Source organism: Acanthopagrus latus, chromosome 8, assembly GCF_904848185.1.
Source record: "Acanthopagrus latus isolate v.2019 chromosome 8, fAcaLat1.1, whole genome shotgun sequence".
Classification (NCBI taxonomy): Eukaryota; Metazoa; Chordata; class Actinopteri; order Spariformes; family Sparidae; genus Acanthopagrus; species Acanthopagrus latus.
In genome coordinates this window covers 2,968,582-2,993,186 of record NC_051046.1, presented here as the reverse complement: position 1 = coordinate 2,993,186, position 24,605 = coordinate 2,968,582, and the positions used below count along the sequence as shown (strand labels likewise).

The 24,605-nt window shown below is 41.4% G+C and overlaps 2 protein-coding genes and 1 long non-coding RNA gene across 5 annotated transcripts; 1 reads left to right on the top strand and 2 right to left on the bottom strand.

Annotated features, from left to right (window-relative positions):
* Positions 1 to 5,977: 5,977 nt before the first annotated feature.
* zgc:153031 (uncharacterized protein LOC557552 homolog) lies at positions 5,978 to 12,605 on the bottom strand. Its single transcript, XM_037108522.1, has 6 exons — positions 12,346 to 12,605; positions 10,900 to 10,949; positions 10,504 to 10,609; positions 10,244 to 10,370; positions 9,932 to 10,047; positions 5,978 to 7,229 (listed from the first exon to the last, which is right to left on the bottom strand). Exons 1-6 carry the CDS (start codon positions 12,588 to 12,590, stop codon positions 7,130 to 7,132), a joined length of 744 nt encoding a protein of 247 aa, XP_036964417.1. The 5' UTR covers positions 12,591 to 12,605; the 3' UTR covers positions 5,978 to 7,129.
* LOC119025143 lies at positions 7,901 to 9,688 on the top strand. Its single transcript, XR_005076703.1, has 3 exons — positions 7,901 to 8,914; positions 9,315 to 9,332; positions 9,444 to 9,688. It is a non-coding gene; the product is annotated as an uncharacterized LOC119025143 (long non-coding RNA).
* A 1,097-nt stretch (positions 12,606 to 13,702) lies between the features above and the next one.
* Positions 13,703 to 23,816, bottom strand: cry1b (cryptochrome circadian regulator 1b). 3 transcript variants are annotated; one of them, XM_037107769.1, is made up of 12 exons: positions 23,469 to 23,816; positions 22,785 to 22,954; positions 19,533 to 19,641; positions 19,154 to 19,296; positions 18,846 to 19,030; positions 18,604 to 18,692; positions 18,255 to 18,395; positions 17,712 to 18,023; positions 17,417 to 17,568; positions 16,222 to 16,424; positions 15,262 to 15,399; positions 13,703 to 14,818 (listed from the first exon to the last, which is right to left on the bottom strand). In XM_037107769.1, the coding sequence occupies exons 2-12, from the start codon at positions 22,940 to 22,942 to the stop codon at positions 14,736 to 14,738; spliced, it is 1,713 nt and encodes a 570-aa protein (XP_036963664.1). In that variant the 5' UTR covers positions 22,943 to 22,954; positions 23,469 to 23,816; the 3' UTR covers positions 13,703 to 14,735. The 3 variants fall into 3 exon arrangements, with proteins under 3 accessions (XP_036963664.1, XP_036963665.1, XP_036963662.1); XM_037107770.1 differs by having other exon boundaries at positions 22,785 to 22,951; XM_037107767.1 differs by having other exon boundaries at positions 22,785 to 23,816.
* Between the last annotated feature and the right edge of the window lie 789 nt (positions 23,817 to 24,605).

Here is a 24,605-nt window from a genome sequence, read left to right as displayed (position 1 = left end):
AAATACCTGTAGTATATTTAGAAAGAATTAATCATTCCAGACTGATTGGGGTGATTTTGTTTAGAAGTGCATTTTATCAAACAACCACAGCAGGCCCTGCTTTGTTGGATAAATAGATTAAGAATGATTGAGGTTCACGCAGCCTGCGCTCACCAGCAACAAACTCCAATATACCAAACAACCTTTAAATCAGATTAAATGATGTTCTATTAGGCAGCAATCTCTTAGATTAGTCATGGAAAATGAGAATTTTCAGAGTTTTGTTCAGCATGTCTGAGCTAGTTTGCCTCACATGGAAAGGTGGTAAACACACATATTCTCCAGTCAGGTAGAAGCACAGGTACTTGCACAAAAGAAGACTCCGGTAAAAGTGGAAGTATTGATTCAACTTTTGTACTCCACTAAAAGTAATAGAGTACTGGCTGTGAAAGTTACAGAGTATTAGAGTAAAAAGTCTCCCTCTGAAGGACATTTGTGGTCAGAGCTAACTGAAGCTCACGTCATATTAATAAAATTCAAAGACTATTAAAGTTGAAGGTAGAATCAGTAGGATTTTGTCCCAGCTGTTCCTGAAAGCACCACAAAGACAGTTGATTGTTGAGTCTCATTCCCAGGATGTCAAATAGACACATGTTGGGTTGGTAAAGCGTCCCGAGCAGCAACAAAGAGAGAAAATCAGAAACTCTCTGCAGATACGAGACACTAACACGTCTTTTCTCCACATTCCAGCCTCCCTCTCTGTTTCTGTTCCGTTACGACTCAAACAGGATTTCATTTCGCTTCGTCCGCTGTGATTCATATGCACGAACTGAAATCAGTCCTGTGATGTTGGGAAAGCTGTGTTCAATTATGCAAAGAACGATCGTCAGTATTTCATCTCAAATGCATTAAAGTTAAAATAACAAGCCTGTTTTGAAAATATTAGGTTCACATGTTTGTGTTTGAATGTAGGGAGGAAAAGTCAGAAAGTTGTCAAGAAAAGTACAGATACCTGAAAATATTAAGTACGGTAACAAAGTATTTGTACTTCTTTACTTCCAACCTCTGCATACTCAACATTGCACATTCTGTGATGAGACTTTTTGGTGATATATTATTCAGCCCCTCGGTGAACAGTGAGGCTTAAAGTGAAACTCACCAAAATGCAATCTAGGCTTTTTTGTGAATGTATACGAATCAAACTTTTGTGTAAAAGCATAATTATGATGAAAGAGGCACTTTTAAGATCTACCATATTTTCCTTTTCGGCTCAAACTCATTTTCAATGGGAGTGCTACAGGCACTTTTACGATAGCATCAAAATCTCTGTTTTTAAAACAGTAAGAAGTCTCGACACAACATGAAACTTTGCTGGTAGCATCACCAGGGTCTCTACACATGAACACCAGCACTGAGAACATTGTTTGTGGACACAGAGTTTAATAAAAAAGAAAGTTTTTGAACAACTCACATTAGCAGTAGCTTGTTCCACTCGCCGCCGTCCTGCCAGTGAATACGTGGCGATCTCAGAATGAGACGTAACCTGGAGGACAGTTAAGGTGGAACTACTGTCTTCCAGCAACAGCGCAACGAGATATCTCACGTGAATTTCCAGCTTTTGATTTTAGTATTGTTTCTTATATGAGGCTCCTTTTTCAACTTCAAGGTCAATATTGTTTTTCGCTGACGACAAAACAACAAATTATTGTGTGTATTTATATGGAGCTAAGCTTTAGCAGCGTTCCACCTTAACTGTCCTCCAGGTTACGTCACATTCTGAGATCGACTCTTCTCCACTGGCAGGACGGCGGCGAGCGGAACAAGCTGCTGCTAACATGAACTGTTCAAAAACTTTATTTTTAGTAACTCTGTGTACACAAACAATGTTCTCAGTGCTGGTGTTCATGTGTAGAGACCCTGGTGATGCTACCAGCAAAGTTTCATGTTGTGTCGAGACTTCTTACTGTTTTAAAAATAGAGATTTTGATGCTATTGTAAAAGTGCCCGTAGCACTCCCACTGAAAATGAGTTTGACTCAAAAACAAAAATATGGTCAAAAGTGCCTCTTTCGATGTAATTATGCTTTTACACAAAGGTTTGACTCATATATATTCACAAAAAAAAAACCTAGGTTGCATTTTGGCAAGAGTTTCACTTTAAAGTCTGTTTTCTTCTTCATGTTCTCAAATGAGGAACGACGCCTAGTCAAAGTAACAGTGAAGAAAATCCACTGAAACTCCCTAATGTGGTTAACAAACTCCTCTGAGCAGTGTAACCCTAAACACCAAGTGCAGAAATGTATAAAATGAAACTTCTCGCTCGTAGTTTCCTTTGAATCCGCTGCGCATGAAGAGCAGCACTTTCTTTTACTGCAGGTGTAAATTCATGTGGCGAGAGACGAAGCTGATATCAGAAAGTGAGACAAACCTAACAGCATCTTAAAGTGTCATGCTTAATACTCGTCTGCTGCCAAATAGAGGGTTTATTCCTGCTTATTTACAACTTCCCTCATCACAGTTAATGTCACATAAAAACACATCATGACACGCCGGCACAGACAGACGTGCCGACTCGTCCGTCAAACGCAGCTCTGACTGTAAGCGAGGACAAAACAAGGCTTTTCAAGCATTTTATTTACAGCCTGTAAGTGTCTCGTTTCCATACTTTGTTCTTGGCAGCACGAGTTTTCCCCTCAGGGAGGAAAATCTGACTGCGTCTGAGATTTTTTTTTATTGTTTCCTCACAGATGGAGACACTTTATTATAAGTTATTCTGCAGCAGAAATGTCACTTTATTATCATTTCAAATGGATTCAACTGCGCCCACACTTTGGCATGAAAAAAAATAATAATGATAATAATAAAATCCTGTCACTTGGATTGGGAGTGCTTTATTTGAAGGCACTCTGCAGTCTTTGTTCAAAAAGAAGTTTCAGTTCATTTATGCAAAATAGATTTTCCATTATGTTTGGCTTTATTAATAAGGTTTTCATGTCTATGTGCGTCATCTGGAGGTGGAAAAAAGAAAGAAGGGGCTGCTCCTGGATGAGTGCCCACATATATATTTTTGTATAAGCCACAAAATCAATATATAATCTTTCTAAGCATTGTCTAAACCGAGAGCAGGCGGGTTTGTTTTGTTTTTTGTTTTTTTTCTCAGTCTCATTTTGAGTGTGTCTTAATGTTTCAAATCCAGCAGAAAGCCCTTCAAACATGCTTTTATTTATTTATTTATTTATTTATTTTTGGCCTTCTAATGGGAGCGAGCGTCCCGGCTAATGAAGTCATGACTTTATGCCTCGAGGTTCCGTCGGTCTCGTAATGTGGAGGACGGGGTCACAACAAAGAGAGAGAGGACTTGTGTGTCCGGAGGGGGGGAAGAGGAGGATGGAGGAAGGGGCCGAGGGTGGAGTCATATACATTAACAACTTCTTCTCCCCATCTGCTGCATCACTCAGCATGGCTCTGTAGTCATGGAGATAGCCACTGGGCAGATGATGCGAGAGTGAGTGCATCTGCTAATGAATGTGAGCTCTGCAGATGGATGCTTGACTCGTGTTCATCTCCAGGCCGTTCTCAACACGCAGCCCGAGGGCCGGCGACGGGACCTCAAGTGCTGCAGCTGATGTGCCGAAGGTTCCTAATTTTACACGGACATCTGTGACTTTTTCTTCAAGTCACCATGTTGCAAGCTTGTAGCTCTCAGTGGCGCTGAGTAATAAATACATGGAGTTAATCGGGGTTGTATCAAGGTGAGGCCTCAGGTGACCACGTGCAGGTCACCTCTATTTCTTACCCGCTGTCCTCTCGTCCTCTGTCTTGCCCGCGCTCTGCTCTTGAATTACACAGAGAAGCCAGGGAGGTTAATAGGAGGGAGTATAAATTGTCCTCTTTCATTTCAAACATGACACCGGTTGATATTAGCCACGCTTAGCTCTCTGCTTTTATGGGTCCTATCTTACAGAAACAGATGACATCTGCAATTAAAAGCTATGATTTCCAGCTGCAGAGCCAGAAAGTGAGCGACCTCTGCTGCCGTAAATATTCTTCCTCTGTTTTAAAGTCTATGTAAGTTAAAGGATGAGTTCACCCAAAAACTAAAACTCAGTTGCTGTGTCTCAGTTCTGGGTCTGCATCCTTCTGAGGAGCATTCGACGGCCAATTACGTAAGAAAGCTGCGCAAAGGCTGCTCCAATCTGAAGGCTCCTCCAGATGCTCCTTCTTTCCCCTGTTTTTGGAGGATGCACCGCTACGATCCTTCGTGGCCTCACATATCCCAAGATTCTTTGCGCACCCAAAAAAGAAGAAAGAAAGAGAGAAAATGGTGACATTGCATGGCGTAGATCGCCACTTTCGCCACGAGACATTTCTGGAGCTTCCAAGTCTCTCGACGCTCTTGGATCCTCGTTCACAACTTAAGTTTTCATTTAAATGCGAATTTATCCTTTAACGTCAAGATCTGGTATTATAATTTGGAAGCATTTGATTGAAAGCAGCTACTATAGGAGGAAAATAAACATTTTATTTCTATATTTCTATATATATTGTTCTCGCCCTGGTGTTTCTTCCCTTATAATAACATTTGCAGTGTGTCTCTGTCTGCACTCGGCTCAACCTTCCTCTCTCCACCTACACCAGGAACGTTTGCTGGCTGTTATAATTACTTATGTCTCAGTAGAGACTCCGACCTGCAGCCCCGGTGACAGAACACAAATATCCTGCACTACACGCTGCGGGAGAGGAATAAATGTCACACAGCGGCTCATCTGTCACTGCTGGTGATTTGCCTGCTGGTCGCGTCGCTCCGTCTTTTATAACGTCATCGACCATTTAAAGCTGCTTCTCCCTTGAGAACGACGAAAATGCTTCTTTTGAAATCACAGGGAATCTGATCACCGAGGGCATGCCAAGCGACAAAAAAACCAATAGAGAAACTGATCAGTCTGTAATTGAACAGCGCCATTGTTAACAGTATCTGTCTGGTTCCTGTTGGGACAAGTCAGAAACATCTGCAGTGAGAAAAGCCTCATTGTTTCACCTCCACAATCGACAGGCCTGTGCTTCCCTCAGTGTACTGGAAGTTTTGTGGGGTTTTTTAAAAAATTTTTATTATTTTTTTTTTTTTACAGTATAATGCTTTTGTCCTCTTCTGTCTGGGTGTATTGCAGGTGAAGCATTTCAGTGGGTTTGAAGAGTGTGGGAAGTTAAAACAGGAAGCAAGTGAACCACACAGACGAGGAAGAGTGAGTTTAGCTCCATTTCGACACGAGGCAGTTTAAAAAGCTTTACAGGAGCAAAGGAACTTATATACATATATATATATATATATAAAAAAATAAGACTGTAAGAAACATTCACCAGAAGCTGCTTCACCAGACTCGGTTTTGATCCTAATCCAAGAACTTTTAGTGCTTTTGTAGGCAAGAAATCAAATTTTAAACCCACAGGAGCAGTGATTTAATCTGGCACTGTGACGTTCAGGAGAAGAAATTCAAACTAAACATTTTAATACATACAGTATTGATGAATTAATAATCCAAAGTAAGAATAAACAAGCTGCTCTCAGAGGAAAACAAGGTCCCAGAACACTGTTTGATGGTAGAGAGGTGGCAGGGTCCGCCACAGATCAACTTTTATAAACACTGTGTTGTCCTTTCAGCTAGGATTGTTTATTCAGTTTATTCAGTCATGAAAAAAAGAGAGTTTAGAATAAATCAGCCAGTGAAGATCTGTCTCTCCTCTGATTAAAAATGTGTTCCTAGAAAACTACATATTGCACCTTTAAGGTTTGAAAAGTTGCTTTGACCATTATAATGATCATTTTATTGTAACCAGACCATGAAACCATCAGCTCTGGTCGGTGACTCTCTGTCTCTTGTTTTTCTGTGAAATGTTGCCATCTAGTGGCAAAACTAACACATCACCAGATGGATGAAGTTCATTTTCTCAGTCACAAAATGTCATTTTCTATTAAAAAAAAGTACCAATTCAAAAAGAAATCAAGCAAAAAAAATCTTTATTAATAAAGCACAGAAGTCATACATCAAATGCAGCTTCAAGTTTCATAATGCAGTGTTAAGTTAAGTAAACATTTAAACAGAATAATAACACAGAGACAAAGTAAGAAGTAAGGCACGACAGTGAAGATGCAAGTCAGATCACACAAGCTGAATAAAAGCCGAACAGGTGAGTTTTATGTTTTCCTCCACAGCAGCTCGTCCAGCAGACGACCAGAGGACTTGAGGCATCCAGTGTGACGGTCATGAGTCCAAAATGTGAAAAACCTTCATCAGCGATTCTGCGTCTTTCCACTTCGAGCAACAAATCCCAAGTTGTAACACGTCTCCATATCCATCTAAATAACACGACGTCATCATGCTCAGGTGCTCACACAGCCAGCTGTTTGCCTGCTTCAATGGGAAGAAATTGGGAACGGCGTTAGCACCGTCTGTGGGCAGAACCTCCCAGTCCCAGGTGACCTGGTGGCCGGCAGTGTGGCCACCTGCTGGGCTGCTTTTAAAAGGGGAGTTCCTCTTCTAGAAATCTGTGCAGCAGCTTCATGGCAGGGTCAGGGCTGGAGCTTATCCAGGTCTGAGCGAGGATGAGATGGAGCGGAGTGTCTTCTGTTCCTCTCAACATTCATGGTACAAGACATCCAAGGAGTGAGGTCGAAATAGATTGTGAATTATGACTGAAGCTTTGGATCTATTAGAGAGAACGATGGCCGTCATTGCCTCCTACAGTCAGTCACATGACTTCATTGTTATACAGATACATAGATGATGGTTTCATTCAAGGTAAAGACCTTTGGTGACGGTCATCGTTCGGTCCCATAGTTACAGTCATAACTTTATTTCTCTACCTGAACTGATCAGAATAGAGTAACGTCACATAAAAACCTTGGCAGATGAAATGATGTGATCTCTAAGTGTCTGTGCTCACACTGTTTCAAGTTTTTCATGGATTACAAAAGTCACATTCATACAAGTTGGAATGTTTCTGTGTTTGTCAAAAAGACTTTGGCTTCTCCTCGAATACAATGACTCACAGTGAGTTTTGGTTTTAGCGTGCGTGTGCAGTCACACTGTGAAATGTCTAAAGCAGACAAGCAGAATCAGAATCTGAAAAATAACACGGCAGAGTGATTTTGCTTATTCTGCCTCGACGGCAACACCAGTTTCTCTCTTGAAGACCTCACATTTGTACTTAATGCCATTATCCTCTTGAATTCCACTCGGTACATCGGGAAAGCTGAAAGAACAAAAAGATTTTACGGGTTAATTAAAGACCAGAAAACAGCTGATTATAAGAACTTAAAGGTATATTCCGTGATGAGTTTAATCCATGATCAAACACACCATGACACCGAGTAAGACCCCCCCTAGAGATCAAGTTTGCAGACTGCTAACTTACGCAATTTTAGAGAGGGAAGGGGAAGCCCTGACGAGTCGATTACCGAGTGCAGTTAGAAATGCTCAGTTCCGTTCTTTTCCCTGTCAGCTCTTGATAATAACTGTTATGAACGGGCAGGCAAGACACATATGAACTTTGATTGCATTTCCATGGAGTAATAATCATACATTTTCATCCTTCAGCTATGGAACTCTACTGCACTCGGTGATCGACTCGTCAGGGCTTCCCCACAGCGAACTAGCTGCTGCAGGAGAGTGGTGAGCTGTGTTCACTTTACAATAGCAATCTGGCAAAACTAGCAGATGTTTGATGCCTCGATCTATGTGCTGGGACCCTGTTTGTACTGTAGCTGAAGTTTGTTGCTGTTCTGAGCATCATTTGTGGCTTTTTAATGCTGGTTTCTAGTTGGAGGCGTATACTGCAATGTATTGTTATCATGCAGTCTTTTTCTGAGGTTGCTAAAACTACATAAACTAGCGGTCTGCTAACCTGATTACTCGAGGGGGGGTCTCACTGTGTCACGGACCATGGATTAAATTTACACCAGAATATCCCTTTAGTGGATAAACAATTGAATGAAACATCAGCAATAGCAGGTGTGGAGATTAAACATTGAAAATTAACAAATAAACTACCAAACAAATAGTAAGAATTTACCTTTAACATAATTTGCTCATTAACTTTTCAACTTTAACACATTTGAAGCAACTTTGCTCTTCAGACAAACAGCGATAACGATGTCAGCGAATCCTTTCGAGCTGAACTCTTTCAAACATCGAGGTCCGTCCGTTCACACATTGTGCTGACAGTTAATTTGTAACAAAAGGGAACAGCAGCACGGCACAGAGTCAACGCTGAAAACATTTCAGAATAAATCATCTGCTGAGTAACTGAGCAGGGCTGAAGTTCTGACAGTCTAGTCACGCAGATTAAAACGGTTACGCCTGATTTCAGTCATTTCTTCTAGGTTTTAAATCAGAGGAACAGATGGAGCGGGAAGTTTGTTTTATATCCAGACTGGTGGGAACAACATTTTCCAGTATGTCTGTGCTATCAGATATCACGCTGCATTTAATGAGGAATAAAACGGAAGTGGCTCTGACGGCTGATCTGACTGGAGCTCTTTATATGGGAGTATAAAAAAAGTATGTAGGTGTGAAGCAGCTTGTCTTGTAGCGAGGCCCGCGGATCAAACAAAGCACCTCCATCTTAGTACCATTTTGCATCTTAACAACAGAATACAGTAGGTGCTTGCTTTCAGGCCCCTGACCCACTGCAAAGATTCAGTTTTAGGGCCCTACATGATGCACAACGTTTTAAATATTTCTGCCAATGCTCTTAAATTTAGCTTTGTTTTGTAGCAGTCTGATTGTTTCAGACTTGCTACTTTTCTTTGTTTGTGCTGATTTTCCCTCGTGACTCATCGCAGGTGATTCATATCACCTGTGCACAGGTGGGTAGACTGACCCCTGATTGAGGAGCGGAAGCAGCTGTCACCCTTTTTGTAACGGCTCAAAAAGGAGGTAGGGGAATTATCAGCCAGAAACTCTGGTCTGTTCAGGCACTTTTGTGTTTTTGAGAGAGGAAATTAGCTTATTTGGGAACTCCTTAAAAACCCCGAACGCCTACACACCTTCAGTTGTAGGAGGCATTTATTTCTTGGGCATTTCCACTTAATTCTCATGTTTCTTGTTTATATATTTCCATGTAGGTCGGCCCGGCCTGTAATCAGTTTACTTCCAGTATCGCCACAATTTCTGCGGCTTTTATAGTTTTTACAAAGGCGTGCGTAGTAGAGTGTCGTACTTGTGTTTTTTAATTATATCTTTATCCTTGGTAAAGTTGTGTCATGTATTATTACTGTGCGTTCAGTATCTTATAAATAATTCACTTATTATTGCTATGCCTTATCTCATATTCAAGGTTTTCATGGAGCACAAGGTAACACTTGCAAGCAGGAAGAATTCTAATGTCTGAGTGACGACACATCGATTTTAAAATGTGCACTGTTCGTTCAAACGTGTTTGAATGAATCAATCCTGCTGCCTTCAGATGGATGTAATCAACCACAGCAGAAAGCTTCCACGGCGGCTGTGGAGGACGAGGACGGACGGCTACTTCCAATCTGATGTTTTTGCTATTTTTCGATGGTCGACCTCTGACATTTCTGCTGTCGGCAGAATAGAGCGTGTCCGTGTGAAACACTTTCGCGATAACCACAATTACGATGATTAACACCAGAGGTATCAGACATCGATCTGCTTAATAAACACACGCAGCTGAGCTGCAGAGGAGCAGCCGAGTTTTGTGTCTATTTGGGGCTGTAAATATCTTTAACTCATTACAACTAACAGCCTGATACAACTAACACCAGCCAAGAGGACACTTAATAATAATACATTTGGATAATTTCCCTCCAGGCCTTCCTCAGATATGAGATACAGACACAGTACAACCTGTTGATTTTGCTCCCTTGCCTGGATTTTAATAAATGCAGTCATTTGAAGACAAACGCGATGGGGCAGAGAGCGTTTTCTTACCTCTCTTGTAATTTAAACACGTCTTTGTCGAACTCGGGGAAGAAGACGTCGCAGTCGAACTCTGCCATGACGTCTGTCAGGTAGATCAGGTCACACCAGGGGTGCTTCATCGCATCCTGGTCACACACAAGAAGCAACACAGATTCTACATTAACACTATTTACAATGAATTTAGACGTGTGACGCCAATCAGTGACGTCACAGCAGGTGTGGCTTTAACGTGCTTTAGTATAAAAAGCAGAGGAACCCGTTTAAGAAGCAGCTCAGTGGTGTCCAACAGCTCATTTAGTGCCTATTATTTTGCTAGTTTACCTCGTAGACCCGCCTCCCACCGATGACCCATATGGTCTCGATAAGGTCGGAGAGTGGGGGCTTCGCTGCCAGCAGGACGGCGCTCTCAAAGTCTCGACACAAGAAGTTGGCGTGATCTGGAACTGAGCTGTGAGAGGAGAGAAAATAAAGCATGACAATGAAAACCTTGTGTACCGTAGTTCTGATACAGATGTGTGTGTGTGTGTGTGTGTGTGTGTGTGTGTGTGTGTGTGTGTGTGCGCGCGTTTGTGTGCACTCACTTCAGTGTCTCGCTCAGCACCACATGTAAACAGTTGGCCATTGGGAAGTCAGATGCTGGGTGGGCTCTGAAGCACAGTTTGCCCCAGATGAACAAGTTCATCTTTCCTGAAACAGACGAAACAAAAATGAATCAGATTAAACTGCTGCAGCTCTCACGTCTCTGCTTCTGACACACAGTACACGATTGGGATTCTGATGATGATGGTGGTGGTAATTCTAGGCGCTGTATCGTAGACAACTGGACTTTCAGTTTCTTGAGGACATTTGTGAGTTACAGGCCTTTAAGCGTAGAAGTGTCCTTACAAGAGTCGTTAAGGACGCCCGTGAGCTCTCTGAGTTTCAGAGTCGTCAGGGCCACTTGCAGCCTACGACGATGATGTGATGTTGTATATTACCTGGTTTCGACACCCTCGTGATTGTGTCCATGAAGTACTTGGATTCAGATCTGCAAAAAAAAAAAAAAAAAGTCACATTTTCAAGATTAAATGAAGCACGAAAAACAGTCGGCTGTTACTAAGCTCATTAATTCTAAGTCCTGCTGCTTATAGTTTAAACACGGATCAGAGAATCCTTCGGGGAACGAGACGGAGTGACGTATCACAACACACCAAAACACAAAAAATGAGTCACCACGACTATAACTACAGTTGCACCTGCTCTACTGCACCACTTCGCTCCACGCCCTCATAATTTCAGCCATATTAACCGCTGCTTCTTTACACTTTTAGGTGGTGTGACTCCATCTTTGCACGCTGAATATATGCACCATATCAACACACTGTTTCTGTGTCTTGTTGCGTTTGCTGTACTTCTGAACAAAGTGTGTAATATTTCTAACATGTCATGCACAGTGAAGACACGAGGGGCTTATCTGCCTCACACATCAGATAACTTTAGTCTCTAGAGTCTCTTGTTTTGGACTGTTGGACTTTGGGCCTTTTCACTCCGCAGACAGATCTTTAAGTGCAACACAGATCCTGAGCCACTTCCACAGCACATCTCCAGGACTGCAGATTTATTATCCTTACACACATTTGATGAATTACTCGCTATATCATGGTGGCACGTTAAACGTTAAACTTACGCTAATTTAACACACTCATCCACGTACAGAAAGCAATAAAACGAAACAGCCTCATGAGTATTTAAGTTAAGTTGGTCAAGATGATTCTGCCATCTGTCAGTAAAAACAAAACAAAACAAATACTTCACTGTTACAGCAGTTTTGCTACATTTCATTGAATCATTATTGTGTCTGTAATTGTTTTCTCTGCTTTTGAGCCAATGAAGTCTGAATTTACTGTCAACACAGTGAAAAACAAAAGTCACACTCGAGTAAAAGTTCACGCATTCAAAATTCAAATATTACTTCGGTCAAAGTCTTCCAAAAGAATAACACTTAAACACACTCATAGATTTTAAATATATCTAAGTACAAACAAGTGTAAACTGTGCATGTATTTAAAAGTGTATATATGTAAATATCTGGCAGATCATCTGTGGATTTTTCTTAATACCAGTGTTTGTTTTCTTTTATTTGACTACAGATTTAAAAAATAAATAAATAAATAAATCTTAATTTAAAAATGCGGTACTTTGCAGCATCAGAGCCAAAGTACAATATCTACTGATCATCACTGATCATCCATCAGGTTTAAATCTACATTTATGGACTAGTTGATTAAATACAGTCCATATTTGACTTCAGAAGACATTCTGCTTTCGAAGCTTTCGAAGCTTAAAATTAAATCACACTGAGGACTGAAAGACAGAATTACAACATGTTCGTGGAGCTGCCAGCTGCGCACATCTGGATGTCATACATGAGGTTTCCATCTTACGGTATACTCCAGGCCATGTGTCCATCCTTCCCCATGCCTCTGTCCTTGGTGATTGCTGCGATGAGGCGAATAGACTTCTTCTGCACTTTGTCCTGAGTCGCTTCCATCTTCACCACATAGATCAGCGGGCTGTGACTGACCGCTTCGGTGTGCAGGAGCTTCTTTATGAAGGTTTGAGCCGCGCTGTCACCGCCCACCGGCCGCCGGCTGTGATTGGTCACTGAGCCTCCGCGAGGCTTCCTCATCGCGCAGCAACGTGACTGGCTCATGAGCTGCTGCTGCCCTCAGTGTTTACACAGCCATTACTTATTCTGCTGTATTTCCTTTTATTACACAGAGAGCAGGCAGTCGAACCTCCCCTCAGACAGCAACAGACCAGAGACGGTCCTTATAATGAAGTTAGCAGTTAATACACACACAGTGGGACAGGTTATTTAAAGAGGTCATGTCATGATGAATTTCAGGCGCATGCTTTTATTTTGTGGGTCCTTGTAGACCAGGTTTACATACTTTTAATTTTCAAAAAAAACCAAACTTTTTTTCCTCATATGGTGCGTCTCTGCAGAATCCTCCTCTCACACTGAGTCTTCAATGCTCCGTTTTAGCTACAGAGTGAGACATCTGGCCTCTGTTCAATCTTTGATGAGAGGTACACATGCACATAACTTGCCTGGCAGGAAGGTAGTGTGATCCAAAATAACATGGCTGCAGTACAGCCGTATATATTGTATAATACATATGTAAATATATATATATATTTATGTAAAGGCTGTTACATTGTGACACACATAAGTTACGTAAGTAAAGGCTCGACTATGAACCATGTTTCAGACACTTTTGTGGGAGACAGAAACTCACTTGGTCGTGGACTTTTTTTCACTTTACACAACTTTTACACGTACAAAAAATGCTTCTTAACACAGTGATGTAATTATCAATCCAATCCTCTTAAATCTACATTCTGTGTTACCATGTATGTATACACTCTATAAATCTGACAGATTATCATATCAGATATTATATTCTGATTGTTTGGAATCAGTCATTTTTATATGACTGCCAATAAAACCTAATTTAAAGTTGTTACTGAAGTTATTCATAACTTGTAGTGGTGTAAAAAATGATGTATTTGCCTCCAAAATGGAGCCTAGTGGAAGCATGACGCAGCAGAAAATGGAAATATTCCATCATAAATCAATTAACACAGCAAACACTGACTCTAAATGTGAATGTGTGAACTTTGTAAAACCGCATGACATCTTGAGATGTTATCAAATGGCCATGTGATGCTTCAGTCTGTCCTTCTTCCTGGAAAAAGAGAAATTAGCTAAATAAAGTGTCATTAAAACAAGATAAATTAAGAAGTAGTTTTATATTTTATTTTATTTTAATACAGTTAGCATTTGGTCATTCTTTGTACAAAAATAATAAGATTTACGATCACATGGGAGACAAAAGCACAAGCATTCACAGTTGAGCTCTCGAGTTTTGGTAAGATATTCATTACAAAAGGAGCTGAGAGGCCCCGTGACCAGACGTACAAAAGTTGGAAATCAAAAACGATAAATATTTACAAACCTTTATGCTTTTTGTAAGGCCTGATTTATTGCCAAACCTGACAGTCTTGCTTCTAATACTCTTTACATCAGATCTTTGTGTCCTAAACGTTTTTTGAAAAATAAAAAATTCACATTATTGACATTCATGACAGAGTGAATATACTTGATGTGAAACATTTAGGGGCTTCTTTTTAAAAAGGAAAGAGACGACTGTGTTTTATCCGGGTCGTATTTGTGTGTCATAACAGTGAGCGAAGGTGTCAGCTGTTAGTCACAATTCCTCCAGCACTCCTGATCGTGTGATCAATGAGAACCAAGGGCCGGAGCAGTCACCTGAGTGAATTACTGATGGAAGGACGGCGTTTTGCTCCCTGATTACACAGTTTTATCTTGAGGATTTGCTTACCTGACTGATGTGGGGTGTTGCAGAGGAAAACAGGGCATTCATGATAATGATTAGTGGCTCTGACACACTATAGTGGAAGACAACAGGTGGCCTGACAGACACTTCTCTTTCAGGCTTCTTTTTCTTCAACACTTCTCTCAAGTCCTACCTCAGTGAAATATGTCTTATCTGTAGAACAAGACATGCTGACAGCTGACTGTCCAGTCCAACTTCTGATGATAATTTTACACTGGCAGCACATGTCATGCACTATGGGGGTGTCCTTTCGTCAAATAGCCGATGCTACCAGTCAGATCTTCACCCATTCTGTCTCCTCTGTGGTTGCTCAGTTACTTCTGTACGTCAGCTAAGGGCACTGCAGGAGAGGATGATATCCATGTGATTGTTCACGATGAGGGATCCTTTATGTCGGCCCTTTTCGCTCACTATTTGCTCTGCCTCCAGCTTTTACAGCTGCTTTCAAGTGGAGGATCTTCACAGCGCCGTTTCTGTGCAGCATGCAATCTCTCTGCATTAAAACAGGACACAAAGAACATTTGTCAGGATATGACTTCAGGTTTTACATGGCATCAGCTTACATTTTGTTTTGTGGATCAGAATATCCTCGGTATTATTGCTTCCTTTTGCAGTTTGCAGTGGTAGCTCAGGGGATTTTTTTCTCTTGTTTAACAATGATTCTGGCATGTTTTGCCAGAACATCTAGTTTAGTTCTGCTCTGTAAAAAGGTCAAGCATTCAGTTACCAGTGCTCAGATGCCAACAGTGATCACGCAGGCCATTGATAGCAGCTACGTGTTTTCACGCTACCAAATGACCTTTCAAGCTAACAAATGACCCAAGTCTCATGATGTCTTTGGGAAATAACATCCAAGTACCTTGCCTGCATTGTACAGAAGGTATATGTATGTATTACTGTGCAAACAACTCAATGTTAGCAATCCGAACTACAAACCTGTTCGAGATGTTTCCCCCAGCATGGGGAGGTTTTCACTGGGCCTGTCTGGAACTCGGCTGGTCCCTGCGTTGACTCTTCCGACATTACTGCGATTAGTGCTGTTGTGTGGATTGACAGGTATTGTTGCAAGCAGGCCTGCAGGGACACCAGAACATTTTAATTTACCCCACAAGAAAACAGTTGTTTGGAAAAAAAAATCAGGAACAGTAATTTCTTTTTTCGAGGGTGTGAAAACTGTTCTTCAGCCTGAGAGAAATCTGTAGCTTTTGAACGACTAAAACATGAGCAAGTAAACTGATTTATATAACAAATGTCAGAGCCACAATGCTGCGCATTTATAAAAATCCTAGTTCAGCTTCAACTCAAAGACCCAAAGCTGGAAAATGTGGAACTAAAAGCATAAAAATTTTGCAATTTTCTGCACTGAAGTCACAGAATCGCCCGTCAGTAATCTGAATACCCAGACTTCAAAACTGCAGCACCTGATAGCTTTGAGTACAGAAACACAAAGGCAACAGCTAGCTGTCTAGACAGATGCTTGACCTTGATAAGCTGATAAGGATGTGCATGGATAATATCTGCAGAGAAGGAAATTAGACGGTTCAATTTAAACATCTGAACCCTTTGAACCTTTTATATTTCTGGGCTCATGAAGTGTTTCCACATAGTTATTGCCTATTATTATATCGCTTATATGGTCTAACGAAACAGCAGAGCTATTACTGTGATGCTGTCACTTGTTCCTTGCCCATTACACAACTGTAGTGTTTATTTAGTGGTGGTGTAATTAAATGCAATATTGTGTTAATGTTAGCTTTTACTTCTAGTGTCAATCATCATTGTGTACGAGGTTGTTTTCATAGTGAATCCCCGGATGACGACAATTTATCCTGCAAACTCTTAATCTAGCATCAAAGTGTGAGTATGAGGTGATCGGTATCTGGGTCATGTCCCTACCAAGTCCTCTGTAGCAAGAAAGCTGCTGGTAAATCTGCTTCATCCGCTCAATGTTGATGCGGCTGGCCTCGGCGTGGTTCACCATGGGCTTGGGGTAGTGGACTCCTATGATGCACTTGACTGACTTCTGCAGCTCCTCCGGGGCATTCCAAGGTTCATAGATGTATTGGGCTGGAAAGCCTTTCAACACGGGCAGATAACGCCTGTGAGCACAAACAGAAAATAATTAAAAACAGATGTGGAAGACAAGAAATGGGTGAAACATGACGTAAGCTACAAGGATTTATGTAACACACAACAGAAATCTGTTTGTTATTGTGGGCAGTAGTAGAGCACCAACTCCCATGTTCTGGGAGGTAAAATGACTGTTTTTATGAACAGAGTCTGGTAGCTTTGGAAAGATAAAGAAGCTGTTAAAATAATTTGATTATTTAGAACTGGAGGAAGGAGATGGGAGTCAGCTCATAGTTGAAATGATTTTAATCTTCTACAAGAGGAGCATTCACAGAGCAACTGTTACAAAGTGAAGACTCAGTATTTATCTGTCTCTGTGGGTGTGTTTTCACTCTGATAGTTACTAATCTATGCCCTTCTGCACAGAGAAGGAAGTGATAACCTTCAGTGGTCACTCAATAATTTACATAGGTCATAAAACAACACAAAGGGTCGTAAAACAACCTAAAACAAGGTCACAGGTTACAGGTCACGTTAAACAGTTAGACTGAACATTCCTGTGTAAGACTTCAGTTCACATCTCTCTTCAAGAAGTACAACATTTCCATCACAGAAGCTATTATGGTCTCATTTTTCATGTTGGCCATTTTTAGGTGGCTGAAATACATTTAACTGGTGACCCCACCCACAGCAGCACATTGCATTTCTTCCTACACTGAACTACGCCTTTAATATTGACACAGTCGGTCACATAATTTGCATTGCTGTTTATCTATTACAACACAAGACTGTATCGCATTTTGGGGAACTTTTGTGGCGTACTGCAGTGAGTAAAATCTCTTTGTTGATGATTCTGTTATCCTGGTGCAACCATGACGAATCATTTCCCCCATGTGAGGCTACAAAAGAGCACAAGGTAGCCATGAGGCTGATTTGATTGCAGGGGGCACACACACAGATCAGCCTTTCAGAGGCCGGGTGCTTTCACACTCATGTGATGCGGATGAAAGTAGTGACTAACCGTATGAAGTCTCCGTTGGGATCTGTGCGTCTTCCAAATCCCACAGGACAGTAGCAGTGGAAGAACTGCTGGAAAAATGAGCTGCAGGAAAGCCACATCCAGCTGCCAGCATTCACACTCCAGTCGGCATCTATGAGAAGCTCTTCAAATGCCTGCACGAGAGAAGTGAACAGTCAAGACAATGCATGTTAGTATTTTTAACCGTCAGGACAGCACCCTCATTTACTATAACTTGTAAAGAGAACGTGTAAACCGTACATTCCAAAAAGCCTAATCACTTTTCCTCTGGTCTTACCCTCATGCCCTCCTCCCAGCTGAGCCACAGGTCTCCCCTGGTGAGGAAGCAGGCCACAGCGTGCCTCGCCAAATGGTGGATCCACCCCTCCTGCCTCAGCTGTGTCATAATGGCGTCTATCCAGGGAAAGCCTGTTTGTCCCTCCACCCACTTGGCGAGTGCCTCAGGGTTCCGGTCCCAGGGGATTTGGACACACATAGGGTTTCCCTCCATCTTGTCAAAGCAGGGGTTGTTGGTGGCGGTCGTATAGAAGAACTCCCTCCACAACAGCTGGCCGTACAAGGAAAGCGGTGGGTTGTTGTTCTTCTTGACCTGACAAGACAGAGCACACAAAAGGTTAGAGGACACACAAAAAAACAGAAAAGGGAGGTATGCAAACAGTGCAGAAATATAAATGCCTTAATTACAGTAATTTCCTCGACATATGCTATAAAATCAACACAAAACTAATCTGTGTAAAAACAAGATGTGATAAAACATATGGGTTTATTACAAATATGAATTGTTTGTGTTGGTTCATGTCTCGTCTTTGGTCATTCTTACCTTCCTGTACAGGTCAGTGAGTTTGAAGTAGAAGAGGCGACAGGAGAGACACCCGAAGCGCAGGTAGGGACTGAGGCCTGTGGGACTGGCCAATAGGGAGTTGGCGTTCATTCGTGGACGCTCAAAGTTTGCCACCCACGCCTGTAAATCAGATTAATTTAGTTAAAGCAGATAGCTTTGACAAAAACAATACCACAGAAAATCTCAGCATGATTTTCCAGCAAAGCAAGCGCACAGAAAAGGAAGATCGGACTATCACTGAACTTGTGCTTCTTGATGATGTTGATGATAACTGCATTTGTTTTTTGACTTTGTGTATATATTGTATGATAAAACGTCTTATTTTTACCTTTCTCTCCAGATGCCTCTCCAGCCTCATGAGGGCTTCTGTTTCTCCACCTGGCCATACTGCTGTGGTCAGACCATCTGTGTCAAAACCTGAAAAAAAAACCCCAACATACACAAGTTTAGATTCAAAAGCTGCTCACAGTCTGGGACACTGAAATGTCAGCTGGGCTGCACTTGTTTTATATTCAACATGACCGGTTTATTCAGGCACACAGACAGTTTCCGATGAAGAAAGAAACTTACCAAGCTCCTCCAGGGATGGGACCCCAAACTTGTCATCATGGTCGTCGCTGATGGGTGTGTCACATTTTCTGATAACCTCGAGTGTGACCGTCTCTGCAGGGAGCTCCACCGCATCCATGCGGTCGATGAGACCCTGGAAGCGCTTGTACGTAAGAGGAGGGTGACCATCATTGAGTTCTATGATCCTGAAGGGAAGAAAAATGTTAATCATCAGACACACAAACACAGAGCAGGCAGGGACAATCCACAGTGTTTCACATCCATTGCTGTGTGACATTTGATTCCGATGACACTGTATAGTCACTCACCTGGACAGATCGTAGAGGGTGTGTGAAGTCCGCACCATGACCTCTACCCCGGCCTCGCAGGCTAGTTTTTGAATGGCAGCATCACGTTCCTTGCCGAACGGCTCAGAGTCGTATTCATAAGATAAGCGATTGATCTGCCATTCCTGAGGAGAAAATGAAAACACATGCACATGTACAGGTTCAAATATCATGACAACACACTGGCTCTGAGTGATCAACCACCAGGAGTGTTTGAGGTTACAGGTCATATGACATATTTATGACAGATGTATTGATATGCAAGTTTTTTAATTAAAATAAATTAGACATCTTAGAAGAATGTAACGTCTATGTAAAAAAAGTACAAGACTGCATCTTCTGCTCTACTGTTCTGATCTACCTTAAAAAGACGAGGGAAGACATCTGTGGGCTGGCCTCTGATGACGAACAAGCGGGAGTTGAGTTTGCGCAGGCTGGCATCCAAGTCCTCTAAACACTGCAACAAAAACCTGGAACCAAACAGACAGAAGGATCGTTTAATTGGCCAATACATCTGGGATAACTTCCTCGCATTAAATGCAAACGTGTGAATGAGTGAAACAGTGAAGGCTCTGTGGATCATCCTGATTGTGTTTGGCTTATTTGACATGGAGTTGTTTGCACAGTTGGAGTCAGCGCCTCACGCTGGTTGCTTAGCATGTGAGCAGTTAAAATTAATTAAGCCGTGAATCTGCAAATAGAGATATCTGAGAAAAGTCTGTGGCCACTTTACGCAAATACACTGAATTAATCACAATAGATAACCACCACCAATTTGACTGAATGCAACAAAAGTTACTGTCACCATAAAGCATCACGTTGGCTATATGTTTATGGACATAAAACTAAGAAGACATAAGCATTAGATTCAGGCCATATCACTGAGACTGTGTTACAGAAATTAAATATTAGGCTTAGAATTAAACACTAACATTACAACTAATTATCTCTAATTTGATAAACCATATGAACTGCACTGCAGCAGCACAAGTCATTTACAATTTTTAACTTCGCAACATGAGGTAGCAAAAATATCCTGATGTGGTAAAAATTAAAATTATCACCAACAAGTGATACAGATGAGAGAGAGTGCATGAAGTGTTCAGGTGAGAACAGGGAGCCCTCTAGTGGTTAAAGACGCTGACTCTGCACTTGCAGTACAGCATGTGACTGAGAACAGCAGCAGATAGACGACTACATAACAAGATTATAAGACTCTGTCTTTCTCCCTGCTCCCTTTCAGTCATGTGGATGTGCGAAAAAAAAGTCTGTTTTAATCATGAATCACTCTTTTAAATTCTTCTTGTTGGGGTTTGTGCTTTACCATGATCAATAAATAAATAAACAAATAAAAGAACCTTTCAATGTGACATAACCTGAAAAATGACAACAAACCTGAACTCACTCAGAGCAGACGACTTAGATAATTCATACAATTTATATGCATCTGTGAAATGCTCTTTTATAAACACTCTTCGACACTGGACTCATTTTATTGTGCTTTTATTCACCCTGTTATCAACAAAGGCCCCTTTTTTTGGTTTGATCAATGGGTCATTTTCTTTTCATGTTTTCTAACAGATGAGTATCAAAGATCTGTTTTAAATTAATCACAAACAGATATTTGTTAAGAAATCTGCCTTTTCATTTCAGACCAAAAAACTAGGGCCGGAGGAACAACTCTGACTGCGTTCCTTAAAACCGTGAAGTTTATTAGCTTAAAGCGTCAAATGAATAAAAGGTGTGATGGTTCTGTAGCCAACAGCATCTCTGGAGGATTTTTTTGTGGTATAAACATTAATAATGATCAGTAAATTATGTGTTTTCCTGAAAAAAATACTGCAGACTCCACATCAGTCTCTTGTCCCGGGTTTTCATCACTTGTTATTAAGAAAGAAAACATCATTTTTCATGCCAAGCGCATTAAAACAGTGCAACAGCTGCAGCAAACTCTATTCACTGGCCACTTTACAATGCTTCTGCTTGTCTAGGTATTAAAATGTGACAATGTCAGATTAGGGAGAACACTGCCAGAAACTATGTAAAGCTGTCATGTGCCCACAGTGATGTCCATGCACGTATGTTAACTGATGTTGTGTACCTGACCAGAGGGGGTGTAGTGGACAGTATGGTGAGTGTGTGTTTCTTGTAGGTCAAAGCTGTGAAGAGTCATGATGACCCAATTTCATTGCACTCCATTCAGGGCTGAGCAGCAGCGTTATTAAGCGGGAAAACTGGCTCACGATTCACTGACCGCAGCAGGGCTGCTACCAACAACTATTATCATTCTGCAGATTATTTTCACGATGAATCGATTAAATGTAGTGAAAATGCGGGTCTGAAAGATTTCCCAGAATCTGAAGTGACACCTTCAAATTATGTCAACCATCAGTCTGAAACACAAGCTAAAAAACTAAATTTACAAACATAATTTACTATCGTGAGTGCCAAAAAAGCAGCAAATCGTCACATTTAAGAAATCTGAACCAGCAAATGGTCGACACCTTGCCTGAGAACTTCATGAAATGATTAATCAATTACCAAATAGTAGGCAATTAATTATGTTTAGATTGTTTGATCGATTGACTGACTAATGAACCATTCTCCAGACATGAAGGTCAAAGTCCTACCTTTTCTCTCCCCCCTTATCCAAAAGCAACCGAATGGCTAACTGGTATCAAGCCCTGTGGGTTCTCAACCAGCACAGTACATGGCAGCAAGTAAGACTGCAAAACCAACCCATCCTAAACTGCATTCAACAACCAAATACAGTTAACATTAAGGGTTAAGTGATGAAAAAGTAAATTAGATGCTAAACCAAAAGCAAAAAAAAAAAAGACTATTACCAACAAATAATTCAACTGGCCTAACCCTAACCACTGATGATTAGCAGACTGTATATTGATTGGAGGTATGAACTGAACCCTTGATACTGGAAGAGACACAAAAGACATTTTGAAATCTTGAATGCATGTATGACCCTATTTTAAAGCAGGAAATATCAGCCTAATTAAAATCACAGAGACTTTAATAATATAAATGATGGCTGTTTATGGAAGGGTTTTTTAAAAATATATAAATAAATGTATGCAAAAACTTGTTTTCATCAATTTTTCAAATGTTATTTGATGCTTTATGCTCCATGTTTTTGTTTGTGTGTTGAGAACTCAGGGGGGAGTGACAGTGGTGATAAGGGCCACATGAGGACATCTGATGTGTACACTTCAAATCCAGGCTATATCCAAACTCAAACACTACTCATTATATAATAATATTTGGTGTCTTATTTTACCCTCAAACGCCACAAAACATACAGTGACAAAACAATGCAATCATGCGTTATGGATTACCTACATAGTCTGACACACCATACAATGTAAAGAAAGGATTGGTGGTGAATAAAGAATATTAGAAGCAACATTAGACTTCTTGGGATTAACCAACATTGAAAACAGAAGGCACATTTGAACAGACTAGCAGGTGGTTCAGTCTGGTGTAACTGGGATGTCATTAATAGGGATAATCAGTGGGTGTAATTAGAGGTCACTTGATTTAGTGTTGAGGTCCACCCACAAACATCTAGCAAATGTTGACATCCTGCATCGCCCCTTACCTCCACCTGTTAATGCCCACATTGGAGGACCCTGCGAACCAGGGGTCCAGGATGTAGATGCATCGCAGGCTGTCCGCCCCCCGGATGGACTCCCTCAGGGACGGGTTGTCGTGCAGCCGCAGTCCCTTCCTGAACCAGTGGACGGTGTTGACCACCATGTTACCCGCCTTCTGGAGGTTAGAAAGAGAGGAGGTGGTGTCCAAATAAAAAAACCCAACAACAACAAAGATGTCCTCCTCTGTTGTTCGGTGGTTGTTGTTGTTGTTATTGTTGTAGCTTGTCCAGTAGCGGTGTGTTAGCTAGCTTTAACCTTGCTCCATGGATTTATCCACAGAGTTGAGTCTCCTGACCGTCGGTGGTTGCATGTGTGGAGAGCAAGTGACCGAGACAGACGCAGCAAAAGAAAAAAACAGGACAACTCCTGCCTCGATTAGTAGCAACGACTAAGTGAACACATGTGATTGATGAAATCAGAAGAAAACTGCGACGATAAGATTGTTTTTAGCTTCGTGAGCTGTCTCACGAGGTGTCAGTGAAGCTAGCTTGCAAAAAGTTGAAGCGCGCCGATATTTCCGGTAGTTTCCCCACAACTGATTCTAGTCCAGTTCAAGTTAAAAACAAAAAACAAACAAACCACTGACTCTGAAATGATGTTAAAATTTGTGATTAAAGTCTATCGCTGACCTGACGCTCTCAGCTAACGAGGAAGCCGTCCTCTGTGTGTATCATCAACATCTCCGCCCACAGGGATACACAGGAACAAATGGAGCGCTGTGATTGGCTGGGATCGACCGTTATACAAGCGCTGCCATGTCACGTTTCCGTAACGTGCTTTCTTCCCGACGGTTAAACGCTGTTTACGCTCGTTTTAAACCCCCAAAACGTCGATATTCTTTCGTATTCTGTCATCATTTTGTCTCTGGGTGAACACACCGGGAGCAGAAATTGAAAAAAACAACCCCTAAAGTGTCTGATGTAAGCAGCTAATCGGAGGCTTTGGCTGGAGTTACGTGTACAGTCAGAAGTACCCGGATCAGCACAAGGAGCACGGCGAGGCCAGGCTCGAGCCGGGTGTGCTCGAATTATCACACGGGACGCACCACACGCACTGCTGGTGTGTGCGTTTGGCGCAACATAACCAACTCCGCCCACGCAGGGCGACGATAATAGATAAACAATGTGAGACCCGTTAACTTACATAAATTAGAAAGTTGGGATAACACAGATGGTCTGTAGCAGTGTCAGACTGTTGTTGTTGTTGTTGTTGTTGTCTGTAGTTCAATTAATGAAAAAATCCACTTTGTTTGTGCTGTAATCTAATTATCTTAGATAACTCAACACACACATACAGCAGCAGGCGATTTATTGTGTTTACAGTGACCATGAAATGTGGCTTAATGCAAGTGTACTTTACAAATAATTCAGATGAGTTTGATTTATTTATTGTGCCGGGAACAGTGTCACCTTGCACAGGCAGTAAATTCAGGCTAGAGGCTGCCATTGTGTCCCAGACGCTGCTGTTATATGATCCAAAAATGATGATGCTCTGCTGCAGCATAGACGGCGATTACACAGAGCATGGGCTGCAGACAATGTGTGACCTTTGATGATATGATACAAAGACATTTGCTATAAAAAAAAACAGAGCTGTATGATATTCCCCTAGTGTTTAGTATCACACACAAATACCACTATAGGAGGAAAGAGATTAAACTGTATGATGTTCAAAAAATGATCGACCCAGGCCTGTGGTGCTGAACAATCTACTCTTATAGTATATCTTTCCTTGCAGGCTTTTATCTTGCTCCAAACATCACACAT

What these genes read in the sequence shown, in the direction of transcription:
- cry1b (XM_037107767.1), bottom strand. Translation starts at nt 22,942, where the DNA reads ATGGTGGTCAACACCGTCCACTGGTTCAGGAAGGGACTGCGGCTGCAC. An exon ending in TCACTGACCTGTACAGGAAG is followed by an intron (nt 18,024 to 18,254) that starts GTAAGAATGACC and finishes CTGTCTTGTCAG; the next exon opens with GTCAAGAAGAACAACAACCC. An exon ending in GCTGGGAGGAGGGCATGAGG is followed by an intron (nt 17,569 to 17,711) that starts GTAAGACCAGAG and finishes TCTCTCGTGCAG; the next exon opens with GCATTTGAAGAGCTTCTCAT.
- zgc:153031 (XM_037108522.1), bottom strand. Translation starts at nt 12,590, where the DNA reads ATGAGGAAGCCTCGCGGAGGCTCAGTGACCAATCACAGCCGGCGGCCG. An exon ending in GTGGGAGGCGGGTCTACGAG is followed by an intron (nt 10,048 to 10,243) that starts GTAAACTAGCAA and finishes GTGTGTGACCAG; the next exon opens with GATGCGATGAAGCACCCCTG. An exon ending in GTGTTTAAATTACAAGAGAG is followed by an intron (nt 7,230 to 9,931) that starts GTAAGAAAACGC and finishes TTGTTCTTTCAG; the next exon opens with CTTTCCCGATGTACCGAGTG.